The sequence below is a fragment of the Corvus hawaiiensis genome, chromosome Z (genome assembly GCF_020740725.1).
Source record: "Corvus hawaiiensis isolate bCorHaw1 chromosome Z, bCorHaw1.pri.cur, whole genome shotgun sequence".
In the NCBI taxonomy this organism is placed as follows: Eukaryota; Metazoa; Chordata; class Aves; order Passeriformes; family Corvidae; genus Corvus; species Corvus hawaiiensis.
The window spans coordinates 44572139-44588667 of record NC_063255.1 but is presented as its reverse complement, the minus strand read 5'-3'; the positions used below and the strand labels follow the sequence as shown (position 1 = coordinate 44588667).

The 16529-nt window shown below is 34.8% G+C and overlaps 1 protein-coding gene across 3 annotated transcripts in view; it reads left to right on the top strand.

The window, feature by feature from the left end:
* IFT74 (intraflagellar transport 74) overlaps positions 1-16529 on the top strand; it is a 36713-nt gene that overhangs the window by 12032 nt on the left and 8152 nt on the right. The window contains exons 9-17 of one of the 3 annotated variants that reach the window (XM_048292273.1): positions 3204-3342; positions 4341-4403; positions 5023-5166; positions 6280-6320; positions 7521-7600; positions 8738-8740; positions 10711-10764; positions 14064-14161; positions 15125-15251. In XM_048292273.1, the coding sequence (XP_048148230.1) occupies positions 3204-3342; positions 4341-4403; positions 5023-5166; positions 6280-6320; positions 7521-7600; positions 8738-8740; positions 10711-10764; positions 14064-14161; positions 15125-15251 (749 nt within the window). Of the gene's footprint in view, positions 1-3203; positions 3343-4340; positions 4404-5022; positions 5167-6279; positions 6321-7520; positions 7601-8729; positions 8741-10710; positions 10765-14063; positions 14162-15124; positions 15252-16529 lie in introns of those variants that run through there. The other 2 variants (XM_048292274.1, XM_048292275.1) reach the window with 2 other exon arrangements.

The window sequence follows — 16529 nt, the reverse complement described above, 5'->3', positions numbered from 1 at the left end:
TTCATTTTTAATTTGATTAGTCATCAAATGAAGAAAATGTCAGGATATTTGCATACCAAAGTAAAGCTTCCTAGTAGCTAGTTAACTCTCTGTTAGTGCTTGTGTCTTGGAAGCATCATCGTCAGAGGAGCTGCAGGGCGATACATAAGGATGTCTGTAATAAGAACTGTATTTCAGGAAGAAGTTCCAAAAACAAATCATACTTGCTCTGGAGTGAATGTGTATGTACAGGCTGAAAAAAAGAGATTATATTGATATACAGGCACTGTGTCCTATAAATTTTTACTTGCATTAGTGCTCGTTCTGTCCAATGCACACCACCAAACTACAGAAGAGTTCATCTCCTTTCCATCTCCATTCCTCTCCAATATGTGGCTGTAGAAATTGTTTTGCTTCACTGTGTCTTTGTTGTTATTGGCACTTTGTTTTTGCATAATATCTCAAAACATTCTGCAGCTTTTCCGAGCTTCATCCCTGATTCAGCTTCATCCATAGTGTTCAAATTACTCACGGTAACAAACTGTGTTTCTGTGACAGCCATTTCTGATTTTTTTACTGCCTCTTGAAAAATCACTAAGTTGCAGCCTCCCCTCAGAAGGTTTCTACCAGAGAAGATGCGTCACAGTAAGTCAGACACTTCTGGTCTCAAGGACATGCTGGATCATCTTGAAGTATTTAGCCAGGAGTCCATATCATGTAAGAAAAGGAGAAGTGCCTCATGTTAAGAGGCTACTCTTTAATTTATCCACACACACTTTGAATAGAGGAGGCTGGAAAAGGAGGTTTCATTCCTTGTCCTGCTTTACATGCTTTAAATCTCAGGCACAGATGAGAGAAATCCCATAGAGCTTTGAGATACCACTACCCTCAAGAGTGGTACTGCTATACATGGAGCAAACTGTATTCTCTCCCTTTCTGAAGGTTCCAGTGATCTCCAGGAAAGACACTATGTTTGTGTTTAAATACAAGCTCCCTCTAAGCCATACTGCAGTGTCTCCAGGAGAATTACATGTAGTGTGGAGACTTCTTCTGAAAATCAACACCCTTAGCATTTTGTTGAATTTTTTACTGCGCTTTCTCTGTTTTCTTTCTTCCATGTCTGAAGCTGGGCTTGATTTGAGAGAAACTGTCACTGCTGAGACCTTGCAACAGCTTTCATAGGCCCACATTGAGGCATGAGGAGCATTCAGTAAAGAAGTAACATGAAAGCTCCCTGACAACTCCTAGTTCCACGCCTTCCAAAAGGTCTTGGATCAAACTACTCTTATAGCTTAAAAAAAAGCTCATTTCCACTACCATATGTAACATAATTAGCCATTTATAAACTGGTGCACTTGCAGTGAGGGCCTTGTTCTTTGGACTGCGTCTGAATAAATTTGTTTTAGTCCCAAGAGGGTATTAAATTTAATGTCATATTACAGCCATCCAGTATTTCTTATTCAGTCCCAATGCTTGCCAAATTTGCCATACTTAGTGGGAGATCATCACTTTGTTGTGTTTCATCACCATCAGGTCGAAAGCATTTTTGCAGCATGGCCTGCTAACCTGACGGAATTTCTATATAATATGCTCAGTTTCCTGGAGATTATAGATCCCCTTGGAAGCTAGTTGGAAGTGGTTACATTTTTTAAGCTCTTTTGAGAATTCCTTGTAAGTGATGAAAACTGTGGGGAAAGGCTGAGGGAGCTGGCATTGTTTAATCTCTAGAAGAGAAGGCTTAGGGGGTATTTTGTCAAAGTAAATACCTGATGGGCAGGGATTAAGAAAGTGGAGCTGCTCTCAGTGATGCCAAAGGGCAGGACAAATGACAATGGCCATATATTGGAGAACAGGGAACTCCATTTAAACATCAGAAAAAACTCTTCTGTTTGTAAGAGTGAACAAACATCAAAGCATTGCCTAAACAGGTTATGGGGTATCCATCCTTCAAGATACTGAAAACCTGAAAAAGACGCTGACAACCTGCTCTAGGTGACCATGCTTTGAGTAGTGCACAGGTTGGACCAGACAACCTTCAGAAGTCCATTCCAGTGGCAACTCTACTCTGCTTCTACAATATTTTCATTATTTCTTTACCCTGAAATTATCATGGTGCAGTTCCAATATTTTGCATCGTCTCTTAAACCTGAGGGCATTCTTGTCTGCAGTCTTTGATCCAATAGTGTCAGTTACACAATTTACCACTTGTCATCTTGCAACTTGGGAACAGTTAATGAAAAAGAGGAGAAAAAAAAGTCCTGGAGGAAGGTATTCAGCTGATTTTATCATTCTTAACAGTAGAAATCACTCTGGAAACAAGCAAAGTGTTTCAGCAGCAATCTTTCATGAACAATGAAGGGAATTAAGGTATACTGTTCAGGTTATACTATATATATATGTAAGGGTATACATATAAGGGTATGTATATAAGGTATACTCTCAGGAGTGGTTTTGTTTAAATTTCCTTTAACTGTGTTCTCAGATTGACTCTCTAGCTTTCAGGAATTTCATAGAAATTACTAGACATCATAAAACAGTGAGAACAGTTCTTTATGCATTCTTTAAATCTGCTAAGACAGTTGCTTGTAGCTCACTATAGCTGAAATGGTAAAGTTTTTGTATTTGCAGACTATTGATTTCCTAAAAAGATTAAAGTCCTGAATCAAGAATGTAAAAAAGCCTAGTTTCTTAGTTATTGCGTAGTTAAAAAACTACACTGCTTAGACTTCTGCAACCACTCTCCATTGTAATCAGCAATTCTTTGCAAAGAGTAATCTTTTCATCATCATCATCTGGTACCGCCAAGTCGTGATGTCTATATAATATATTTTCTTAATGTGCATTCACAAATTGCATACCAGCTTCTTTATTTCAAACTGTCTGTTGTTACTCCAGAAATTCTGATTAAGTGCAACTGAGAGGGAGTACTATACTTTTGCCAGTGTTGAGACCAATGCAGATAGACAGAGCAGGAGTGCTGGAAAAACACGGTGTGGGTATTGTAAAGGCAGAGAATTCTCCTGTATTTCATTTTGTGAATGTTTGTATACCTAATCCAGCTCCAAGAGGATTAGGTACAAGCTGGTAACTCCTTTTTTATAGAGTCTGGGCTTTTGATGTTACACTGAGCATTTCAGTGAGGCTGAAGGAGTACTGGAGTTTGAAATGAGTGCTTACAATATATATTAACTGGTGAAAGTTACAAAACCCTTATATTTTTACAGCACAGAAAAGTTAATTCAAGCTGTAGAAGAAGATATCAAGCGTGAAAAGGTTGTGGCAGATGACATAATGAAAGACACGTCGCAGGAAAATCAAGCTAAATACATGGAGATGAAAGCTGCTAATGAAAAACTCTCCCAGGTTGGCTTGTTTCATTATGCTTACCTAAAATATTTCTTAAACTGGCTTCATAGTTTAGATAAAATTTAAGTTCTAAAGAGCTTGACAACAGAGTAATACAATAAAAAAGCTTGCTGGTATCTTACTCAATTGTAGAAGTACCTGAAAATAGAGCAATTGACTAAGACCAAATATTTTGTCTTTTTGTATCTAATACTTTAAGAAGAAATAATGTTCCCAGTTTTCTGTTTAAATTTAGGGATTCACATGCAGATTTTAAAAGCCACTGCAATACGTAGATGTTTCATCATGTGCAAAAAGCAAGCAAAAGGGAAAAATAACCCCTGCAATTTCTGTAGTTCAGTAGAAAGTTTTCTTCTTGTGTACAAAAGCAAATCTGACTAGCTTTTTCTATTATTATATTGTTGTATGTCTGAATGTATCAGAAAAAATGAACTGGGTTTTATAAAATGTTCACTAATCCTAATGTTAACAACAGTAACATTTCTAGGCTCTCTGGGATGATCTAGTTCAGGCTGTGCAGTCTTGAAAGTTTCTCTGTATAGTCTGTACAGAGATGACTTCAGTGTTTCCCATCTGTCTTAGGATGAGCTGAATCAATACTCAGGGTTCACCTGTCTCTTTCTGGACTATAAATAAACTGTTGTGGCTGGTTCAGATTTTAAAATTTGACTCTAAATTTCTGAAGGACAGATAATAAGTTCCAACTGCGGTACTGATTTTAAGAAAAATAATAGTGGAAAAAGGGCAAAAATTTTTTTGCTAGTAGCGCAACTGCAAGTAACAATGATAAGAGTAATGGAAAAGTTGGATGCTGAAATCAAGTGTTTATTACATCTGAGTTATGTGAAGGAGTTGGACACAGTCTTGTCTTTAAAATTTTTGAGAGCAGCAGTGGAATAGTTTACAGCATTTTATACATACTGAGGGTTAAAGCAAAAAAGTAATAAATCAAGTAGAAATTTTTATCTGAATTTTGCGTTTTGCTTCCTCTTTAGGAATTGATTGTTCAACAGCAGGAATTGGATGCACTAAATGTAGAGGAAGAGAGTCTAGGAGCTGTATGTATGATAACAAGTGCTCTCTGTACTAACCTTCCCTGAATGCTATTGTAAAGAAGAAAAAATACCTATAATTTCTCTTCCTTAAATTTTCAGATACTGTAGGATCAAGCTGTAGTATGGGATGCCAAATCTGCCTCTCTGGTTTCTACTAATAATTTCTGATCAGTTTTGGGTAAAAATGTGTTATTGAGGAGATTTTTTTCATATTGGTTCTTCCATGGATAAAAGGATCTGTGAGCTGAAACATACAGTCTGAAAGTATAATTTTCAAATACTACTAGACATTTTTCAGTCCTTTTGAATATTGTATATAGTTTGAAATTCCCTAGAAACTGTGAAGTAGTAAATCTACTCAGAAAATTGGCCCAAGGAAGAACTTGTAAATCAAGAAGTAACTGATTGGGATATTCTATTCCAGTAAATGTAATATTGATAATATGGATTATAAATTTTACTTTTTATAAAGTCCTTTATAAAATACTTTTTACTTTCTCTGTGCTTTTTGTAAGAAATAAGCTTCACTTGTATAGGTAGGTGTTGCTTAACTAAAGCATGATTGCCGCAATGCTCTCTTGCCATCTGAAAATAGCTAGTAGGCGTTTGCTTTTCCCAACAGGAAATAGCACACTCTGGGGTGAAACAGAAAGCTGTACAGATGTATGAAAAGCTCCACGAGCTCAAGGAACATCGAGATAAAATGATTGCTGAGGATAAGAACGTGGAGTCTCCACAGGAGGAAAGAGAGAGATTACTAAACCAGGCAAGAACAGAAAATGTTGTTATGTAAAAGATTCTCCAAGTCAGTGTTTTTAGGGGTGGTAATAATTGAAAATACTTAAGTTTGAATCTTGCCTATATTTATGCTCTAGGCAGCGCAAATAATCTGAAATTAAGAATAGTTAATGAATTGGAAGTTTGGGGTATTTCTGGTTCAGCCAAAACCTGGAGACCTTTTGAAGCAGTTTCAGAGGAGGGCTGTGAAGATAATCCCAGGGCTGGAGCACCTCTTCTATGAAGACAGGATGAGAGAGTTGGAGCTGTTCATCCTGGAAAAGAGAAAGCTCTGGAGGGACCTTATAGCCACATCCAGTACCTAAAGAGATATATTTACCTTTATAAAAAAATAGGCCGAGTGACTTTTTTACACAGGCAGAAAGTGATAAGATGGGGGGGAATTTTAAAGTAAAAGATAAGAGGTTTAGATTAGATGTTAGGAAGACTTTCTTTACTGTAGGGGTGGTGAGGCACTGGAACATGTGAATGCTCCATCCCTGGACACGTTCAAGGCCACGTTGGATGGGGGCCCTGAGCAACCTTATCTAGTGGGTGGCATCCCTTCCCATGGCAGGGCTGGGGAGCAGGGGGAAGGGTGAGTTGGAAACAGATGATCTTTAACATCCCTTCTAACCCAAACCATTCTGTTATTTTAAGAAAACTAAATTGGCACAGTGAGCTTTTTAGCTGGTTTTGTTCCAATTCATGAGACATGTTGGTTGGGAAAACTGGTCCAGTTGAACAGCTCTTGTAATTAACTCCAGAGAGTATCTTTGTAGGGTGCTGAACAGGTATACCAGTCCAGGAGTAATTGGATCAGTTTACAATAGCCTACACTGTAACTACCCATTTCTACTTTATGGACTATTGGTCTGAATGACTAATGGTAAGTGTATTTCATTTTTAAAAGTATGATTTTTAAACATTTGGAAGACATAACGCTTAAATCATAGCACTTCTTGTTGGACAGTGTCACAAATTTGTGATTTCAAATGCCAAGTTTCGATTCCGTGTATTTTGAATTTAGATTTTTTTTAATTTTCCTTTTTTCATTTGTAGATTTAATTTCATATGTTAAAGTTGTTGAACTTTTTTATAGGTTAAAGATGATAGTCAAAAAATTGCAAGCATGGAAAGACAGTGAGTAACCCCATTTTACTGTTGCTATAAATTACATGTACACCCTAAAGACACATAGTTGTGTTCCATCATGTCTTTCTATAGACTTTTAGAACATCACCACATCTTCAAACCTGTACTAGTGTTAACCTTCCACAAAGAATAGAAGATGTTTTTCTGTTTCCAGTAAACAAGTTTTATAGTGGTAAAACCTTTAGGTCTGCATAATAAGATACTTCCATCCCTTATGAACACACCTTGAGAATATGAATTGGTAGTAGCACTGACATAAACTTGCTTAAGGCTGAAGAAGACATTGATTTTGTAAGAGCTGCTCCTTTGGGACAGCTGTGAAATTGAACCTGCATTACGCTGCAGCCACATTTTGAAGTTTGTTTATGTGTTCTTAAAACCTAAGAGTCACAAAAGTTCCATTCTAAAGAGTAGAAGGGCATTGCTTCTTGATCCTTGGGTATTGGGTCTTTCAGAACACTTGCCAGGAAGTCAAGTAAATTTTATAATAAATAGTATGTATCGAGGGGTAGATGAAACAGTACAGTATTTTCTGATTTTGAGCCTTTTGATTTCTCTTTCTTTAAAGAAAAATTGAGATAATTCATAAAATCTCCTAGAAACAGTTTTAAATTCTTTTGAACAATATTCCCAACTAAAATTGTTGGTCAATTTTTAATGCATTTTAATTGGATAATAAATTGCTTAACAGAATTTTTTAATAGATAAAAATAACAAAGATTTATATTTGAGATTTTATGTAGAAGTGTATTAAAGGTAATTTCATTTCACACTTTGATTGATTATGTAGCAGAGTGTTTTATTTGGAAATTTCTTAGTGGATTTTAGTGAATACAGTTTAAGGAATACAGTTACTTGTTGCAGTTTAACAATCATGTTGTACCTCTGCAAAGTCTAATAGCAGCCAGCAGAGGGACTAGTTGAGTAAGTTAAGAATTACTGATGACTCAACAAAAAATGCTTTTTAATAAAAAGGAGCTACAGTACTTCTGTTTAATAGACAGAGGATTAAAGTGACAGATGATTTACACATACCTTTTATAATAACAAGAATCATTCTGATACTCTTGGTTTTGGTAAATAGAGATTTTCTATTTTTATTCTGACTTCTCTCTGCAGTTTTGTCTAAAATAAAGTAAGTATTTTACAATACAGTTTTAACCTTGACTTTCATTATCTATTTGTCAGGTTGGCAGAAGTAAAAGGAAAAATAGACCATTTTAAAAAGGTCATTCAACGACTTGATATGGATCTGGAGAACCATCGAGGTAATATGATTAGAGGCGTAGCAGACTAGGCAGAGCTGCATCTCTTTGTTCTATAACAAACTGTTATACCTATTAGTTGCTTAAAACTTTTAGGCTTATGCAAACGTTCAGTACTCACCAGCATGAGAAGTTCTGTGTCTCCAAGTACAGCCTGTTCTTTTCAGACATAAGAAATGGGGAGTACCCACCTTTAGTGGAACATTAAACAAATTCGTATTGAAAATTACCATATAAAATAATAGGACAGCTGTCTGGTTTTCCATCCAATTTGATTTTTAATATTGCTTGAAGAATAGAAGTGTATTTTACTGGAAGCGCTGCAGAACAAGTTCATATTTAGAAACGCTTTCATTAATTTTACATGATCTGTTACACTGTCGGCAAATGTGGAATTGAGAATATTTAATAGCAATGTGTAAAGCAGACAGAATTCAGTATTATTTTTACCTGTCTTTGAAACTTCTTAGGTTGATCTTTGCAAGAAGAGTTTGTAAGCTGCCCAGGAATGGCCTTAGCTTATACTGACTTCCAGCAAACACGTGCTGCTAGTGCTTAGGATGGGAATTTATCCTAGCACTGAAAGTTACAGTTCTGGAGGAAGTAACTTTAGTTTGAGCATCAGTCCTTAATAGCTGTAAAAGGTTCTCCATAAAATGAAGATTCATGCAATGAAAAACCTTCTTTTGATTATAAGAAATCTTGTTCAGATAGGAATTTCATAAGTATATGCCTGCATTCTGAAAGTCTCTATAAGAAGTTATTTAACTTCTATAGAATTAACGAATTGATGTTCTTCTTATTTTATGCCTTTTCTTGGGCAATCAGTGTAAAATCTGGCTGTAAGTGTCTTCCAGGTGAATAAATATCTAAAAATCTGCCTCTAAACAAATGTCAGACATCAGTTTATCATCTTCTGCATGACAGAATATTTCTACATTAATCTGTTTATCATCTTTTGCATGGCAAAATACTTCATATTTCTATGGATAGTTCATTATTTTTGTGCAAGTATTTATTAACACTGTTTTATTAGCTTTTGTGTTTCCAAATAATATCATTGCAAACTTTATTGTCCTTTAATTTTTCCTTTCTGTTTGGCTTGCAACCGTTTTTTATTTTAACTTTGGAGAAATGCAGAAGGTAAGAAGCAAGTTGCTTTTCACATTTTATAGTTCAGTTTACACACACAGTCATTCCTTGCTGGACTGTGTCTTTCACTGTTTTAGAAAAGTCTGTTGAAGAAGAGAGTTTGAAGCATATGTAGGAGAAAGCACATGCTCTCTGTCAGCGTATCAGAACCAGTCAGAATACTGAGAATCAAGTTACCTTGTGGTATAATGTAGAGGGAATTACACCTATTGGTGTAACACAGAGGGAATAAATATATTCATAAGGAGTCTCTTTAAGGCACAAAAATGTAAACTCCCAGTGCCACCTTCTCTAGTGAATGGGGAGAGAATCGCAGAGGGCAATTCATACCTCAGCTCTAAATCAGCATCTTGGTGTGTCCTTGAAATTCTTGTGCTTTCCCCTTCCCTAGTCACTTTACTTCTGGATCAGTATTTAAACATTATTACATAGCATTCCCAAAATTCAGCTCTTAAGTTTTTTTTATGTAAATATCAGGTGAAATAGAAAGTAAAAAAAAAAAAAAAAAAAGAAATTTTAACTAAGGATTTTTTAATGTTTCAGGATAAATATTTCAGTGCTAGAAATATTTTTGAGCAGGGAAAAGTCAAACAGACCATGTTGAAATAACTATTTTTAGGTTTTGCCTGAAAAAATCTAAATAAGTAAATAGTTCACTCACTTATTACATGGTTTATATATTAGCAGTTAACTTTAATGATCAGTCAAAGTCAACATTAATTCAAATGCAACAGACTTAATCCTTCATAAATTGCAGGAGAGGTTAAGATATATGTGCATTAATGGCATATTTTAAAGAAAACTTACTATAAAGACATCTCAAAGTTGTGGTCTTCAAATATTTTTTTCTTTAAACACTTTGACAGATCATGTAACTGTTTCATGGCTCACGATTACCAGAATTTTTAAGAGTAGAACAGGCTAAGTTATTAACTATTGGAGCCTTGCCTTGCAAAATGAAAGAGAGAGTCCAATAAGGAACAAAGCCACAGCTGCAAGGAAGCTGAAGCAGAATCAAAGTCTCTTAGGGCCCCTCAGGTGTTCTTATTGTTTGTATATACTAGATAAAAAGGAAAGCATAGGGGTGTACAAATAAAAAGTCAGAGAGAAATTTGCTTGCTCAGTTTTATCTGTAGCTGTCTGATTATTTTACTTTGTATTCTTTAAAATTAAAAGATTATGTTAAATATAAAGCAGACAATTAAAAATTTAGATGTTTGAAACTTAAAATTATTTTTAGGAAATGAATTGTCTCATCTTCTTGTGACAAATATATCAGGTGTCCCACTTTACTAATACATACAAATTATGAGTTATTTATGATCAGTAGTCGAATTTAAAGATAGAGTGAATATGTATATTATTCCTTATTTCTAATACCACTATATTGAAGGTGTATGGAAATGTTCTTTCAAACTTAATTGTAGAAAGCTTTCTGTGTGTTTTATTTTCCTAGTCCATTGCTTGTACAGTTCTCCTGTTTATTTCCCTGAGATTATCAGTTTCTTTGAAGCCGTGTATCCCTGTGAAAGTCCATTGCAATAGGTGAAAGTGCAGTTGAAATGGCTTATATATTAAACAGGGCTGCAGAAAGTTTTAACTCATCATGGTGCCCAAATACGCAGAAGCATTTGTTCTCTATTGTTTAAATTCACTTGACTTCAGAAAAACCCTGTGAACTTCCTTTGTCCATACCAAGTATTTATCCCACTCCTATCTATCAGAAATTGTAACACCTGAAAGGTTCTAAAAATTGCATTGAGGCTGATTTATTAAGGTATCTTCTTTTTTAATATTAAAAGGTATATGACATAGTTGACCTGACTACATTAAATTAAATAGGATGTATCCTGTGGTTCCTAGGCATGTAGAAATTTTATTTTTGAAACAGTCATTTTGCTTCCTGAAGGAATCCAGGCCTGAGACAATATAAAGTTAAATTAATGTTACATCTCTTGTAGGAGAAGAAAATTGGAAATACAAGGAATTGAAGAAGAGGGAAGAAAGCATGGACAGTAAGTTGTCTAATATTATTTAGCTTAATATTACATATATCTATAAATATTATTAGGCCTAAGTTCACTAAAATACAGGTTTCATTTTGTTGTTAAAACAGTTAATTTATAGCTGCAAAGAACTGATGTGCTGATCTTTGCATAAAGTTCTATGGTCTTGTTCTGTGGACAAGATAATTGAAGTCTTACAGGACAGTCACAAACATTTGGAGTGTCTTTCAAGGCTTTTCATCAAGCATTAAAGATCTAGGAACACAACTTTATTTCATGAAAGCAAGGCTGTAATTAATTTCTTAAGTGATTAAAAGCAGAACTTCAAAATGGACGACTATAGATATCATGTAATTCTTTAAAATTAAGGCTTCTCATATCTATTTACTCAAGATGAATGTTGCTAAATCCTTGTTACATATTAAAAAGTTACAATGTTGTAGAGATTTTGGTAGAAACTAACCGAGGATGAAAACAACTGGGTTCAAGTATACCTTATACATAGTACTGTAGGAGACAGCTTACAAAAAAAAGTTGGTCAGCAAAAGGGAAAATGGTCAGTAAACATGCCATAGAGGTTCAAGGGATATAATACCTTTTTTTAAGTGTTCTCTAAAAATGTTCTATATAACTTATGGCTAGCATGATACTGAAAGAAAGGTCTCAGCTGACAATAAGAGAAGATGAATAAGACAAAACTCAGGGAGTTTCTGTGTTTTCAAATTCCAGGTTTCCTGAGAAGCAAAAAGACAAAAGCTCGCTTGATCTGGGTTTTCAGTATTGATACAGATGATGTCAGCAGGGCTTCACTTTTTGGGTTTTGGTTCTGCTTCTACCCTTCATCAAAGGTTATTGATACAGTTCTGGACCAGTTAGTAATTTGGGGGACCTGAGAGCTGAGAGATTTGGGGGAACATACAGGAGTCTTAAGGATGGGAAAAGAGCAAATATGGTGCCTGTGTAGAAGAAGAGGGGACAATTAAATACATACCAGTCGGATTAGTATCAATTTGCAGAAATAATTTGGAAAAACTAAGCAAGCAAACAATATGTAAATGTTACAGGAACAGGAGTATGAATAACACTAGTATTGATGTGTCGAATACAAACATCTTTTTTCCTTTTTTTGACAGAAAAACACTGCAGAATAAGGAAGGTGTAGCAGATGATGTGTACTTTAACTTCAGTACATCTTCTGCTGTCTTGTGGTGTTTTTAGAAGCAAGCTAGGCCAATATTGTCCATTTTTAACCTATATTGTGCATTCAGTTAAAAAATTATTAATTGTGAAAGATTCAATGCCAAAATGAAAGGATGTATTGTGTAGAGTTTTGCAGTGTGCTGGATGTTCAGGTTAGTCAGTATTTTTCTTAATCAGTTGGATGATGGGAGAAAGCATCTTAGAGAACAGTTTCACAGAAAATGTTCCATCAGAAAAGCTGAAATCATGTTGGAGACATGATTAGAATTTAGTGTAATTTTCTTATGTTAGAAATTAATTACAAAAAAGTTTGAAAAGGACTAAGTGTAAGTTTCTGCACTCAAGACTAATCAACAGCAAAAATGCAGAGTAGGGAGCAGTTCATTAGGTACAGCTCTGTGGTGTGGCTCAGAGAGTGAAAGACAAAGCTGAGCAGTATCAGACTAACATGGAAAATGCCGCAACAGTAGGTATACATTGGAGTGTCAGTTGTTAGACATCCGAAGTAATGTTTTTTCCTGTGCATCAAATACTTCAGATGGTTGTATTGTCTCTAGTTCTGCACATAAAGAAAGGGGCTGTCAGTCCTGAAGAAAACTGATGGGGATATGCAGAAAGCATGACCTGCAAGGAAATATGAAAGAATGAGTCCTTTATTTCAGAAAATTTATGACAGTTGTCAAATGTGTAAAAAGGCTGTTTCAAATAGTAACTGAATAATTTATTTCTGTGTATATGAGGAGGATAGAAAAGGAGTAATATACCACTAGCTGCAGAAAGATTTCTGGTTGGATATTAGTAAAAACTTCCTAACAATAACATTTACCAAGTGTTGAAATAGATTGTCCAGAATTGTAGAGTATCTATCAGGAGCTGTGTGCGTGAAGAATATGGACAACTATCTGAATTACTGACATATAACTGGTTTTGTCCTGGAGCAAGTGAATTAATTAGATGAGCTCTTGCAGTCTCTTGCATTCAAGAGTTTTTATGAGTCTGTGAAATACACAGCATTCAAATGAAACAAGATCAATCAGACAAGTGTAATGAAAAAATAAGTTGCTTGCAAAAAAGCAGTGCGATGAGATGTAAATATGGACCTTGCTTAATGTTTCTAAATAAATTCAAAGGTTTGAAACAAAAAAGCACATAAAAAGTCCAGAATGCCAAAGGAGAAAAACACTAGTCAAATTATACAGCTACAGTTCTGAGGTCCTAATTTCACTGTTGCAGACTCACTTTTATAGAATTACATTCATATCTGTGGATATTATGTATATTAGTTTTATTGTTTCATATTTATAAATGTGTGAAAATGCTTTTCAATCACTGTCAAATCCTTCTTGCCCAAACAAGGACTTCTCCAGTTTTTATCCAGATAAAAAGTGTGCAAACTCTTATGGTTCCCAAGTGCTCTTGTGTGTATAAGCCATGTTTCAAGAGGAGACCCAGCAAGAAAGAAATTATCGTAACTTAGAGCTCTGGGCAGCATCTTGCTGGCTTCTAACTTCCATGTGATGTGTCCAGGATGTTTCATTTTAGAATATCTCTGTCACCAGAAATACAATGTGGTATTCCTAGAACACAGATACAGAGTGCCTACCACCATTACAACTGTGTTGTCAGATTCAGTTGGACAATTACTAAAATGAACATAAATTAGACTTGTAGCTGAGGGAAATAATACAGAAGGGAAGAGGTGATACCAGGTCTCAAGTCTTCAGCAGTGTTTGGCATTTAGTCCAGGCCATTGGAGATAATAAAGTTACCTGTTTCCTTTGTTTAGTAGCCCATGTTGATAGCTTGCAGAAAAATGAGGACCAACAACTGCTGGGACAAGCATTTAGAAAAGCATCAGAAATAGTGGAGATGAAATTTCTTTCCTATTGGGTGGCAACCCTCACCTAAACGCAAGAAGGTGGTGGCCTTGTGTCCAATGTGTAACTGGAATAATTCTTCTCATTTTCATTCCAGCCCATAAGTTGACAAGTTTCAAGGTCTCTTATCTGAAACTGTACTGCTTAGCAATTTAATACGAAGTTTTGACTGGAAACAACATTTCAACCACTCAAGTAAGAGCTTTCTTTTTTGTGTTTGTTAATCTCTAGATTTTCTTGAGACGTTTGAGGATGTGAAGAGTCAGGAATTGGAACGAAAGGCCCAAATAGAAGCCAACGTTGTTGCGCTCCTGGAGCTTACCAGCAGGGTAAGCATTTCCATCCACCTTTAGCAAGCTAGGAGTTTAGACACACAGAACAGGAGAGTGGCTGGATAAAGAAGGATGATTGGTTTTATATGTTTATATTTATCTACATAATAGTCTCTTAAAATGAACATTAAACCATGTGCAGCTGTAGTTAAAAAAAGGATTTGTTTAATTTCTCTTTTTTTTCTGGGGGAAGAGTTTTGAATAGTATGTAATATTGTGACAAGAACAAAGAAATATTTGCATAATTTCTATAATTCTTCATCTCTGTTGTAACTAACATCAATAATGATAAACATTTCCAAATACTGCAGATAAAACTACTGCAATATTTTGTTTATCCAAAGTTTGCAAATCTCAGCTCATGGGTATTCTGTCACTAGTGTTATGTAACTAAAAAAATATTCCAGTTGTGTCTCTGATATACTAAAGGTATGTCTGAAATGCCCTGCTGTATAATATTTAATGTAAATATTATATATTAATAATGCAACAGTTCAGAAACTGTTCCCATTTACAGTCTGCCGTTTTTTTCACTTTCAAGACTTCTTTTTATGTTCTTAACTCCCATGGATTTTTTTATGTTATAGAAAACTTTCATCTGAGTAATATTTTGATTCTATGATTATTTTAATTGTCTTCTTCCTACTTCAATACAGTACACCATAAGATATATTTCAGGCACCATCACTTACTTTACAATAGACCTATATGGCAGCACAGTTTATATTTGCTGCGTTTTGTTTTCATCTGTGCTGGTCTGTCAATACATCTTTTATCAGAAGTTGGCAGAATGAAAATCATTCACATTTAAATCACTTCAGATTATTTCCAGTATTCTAAGTCTTTGTAGTAGAGAAGGCAAATAACAATGTCATAGGACAGGAGAGTTTCTTATTTGTCCAGTTACCACTTGTTGTTTCAAAAATACAGCATGTTGTTATTGTTGTTGGTAATACACAGAATCTGAATCACATGAAACAAATTTCATCTGTTACCAATCAAGAGCTGAAGATTATGCAGGAAGACCTCACTTTCAAATCAAATGAAATGCAGAAATCACAGAGCACTGCTAAGAGTCTGATTACAGGTGAGATCAGCAACAGATTTTCTAATTAATTCCTTAAAATAATAAAAGACTACCTGCATTGTTACACTGATAAAATGTAGAAGATCCCCAAATATTAGATATCAAGTGATCTCCAAATATTAAAATACAGTGGCAAGTTCACAAATTGAAGTGCTTGTGGGTAACAAGTTATTTATTTTTCTCAATTTATTTATATCTATTATAATCTATTAGATATTGTATATTATACATTTATAGTAAGAGTGTATACTTATTTATACTTACCTTACTATTATCACTAAATAATCATTTTCCTTGCACAGATACATGTCAAACAAGGGTATTTTAATACAGGGGTTGAATTAAGCTAGTATTTGATTTTACTAATACTTACCTCAAAATAAGATCTTTCATGACCTTGAAAGTGTATTTAATAAACTGAAGCGGAGTTTTTCATAGTTATCTCACCATGTATTATTTGTAAATTTAATTCTTAGTATCACTTATTTATGGTTTATGCTTTTCCAAAGGGATATGTACCTCAGGTAATTAACTGACAACAACAGTGAGTAGCTCTCAAATCCCGAGGCTTTGGTTCTGCAAAGTGAATACTCATTTTGACTTCATTTTCAAAATACTCAAATACTTACTAGCATCTTCAGGATGTTCTCTGTAATTTCAAAAAGCAGACAGTAGTTTTCTTTCATTCCCATAACAAGTATCTCTTTAGTTCTTTATTTGCACCGCTTATGGTAGAATTGTTCCCACAATTCTATGTCTTTGCCAGTATCGTTATTGGTTCAGCAAACCTTTCCTTGTTTGTTTGGCGTAAAGGAAGGGGCAGGAATTAAGAACTATAAATCATTTTGTTAGAAGTCTCTTACATGATGTACTTTGTAGTAATTTTCAAAAGAGCAGCCGGTATTGTGACTTCAAAGTAGATATGAGCAAATTAGAAGTTGTTTGGCACAAAATGTTAGAGAAATTGATTTTCTGTTGTGTGTTTGAACACTTACTGTTTGCTTGTCTGCAAAGACTCATTTTGAAGTTGTAGTCTAATTTAAATTTCTGGGCCATATATCAGAAGTTCAAATATGACTTTTTGTTCTTTCATATAGGTATCATTTCTGACTATTTTACAATATAAGGATGTTTTGGAAGCACATAGTGCTGTAGAGGCATTATTGAAAGACATACTTCTTTCTCTGCAAGGGAAGAGAAGGAAGTTACAGTACATAATTTTCAGCAGACAATTTAAATTATTCCTAAGTAAATGTCTGACAGCTAGGATTCACAGAT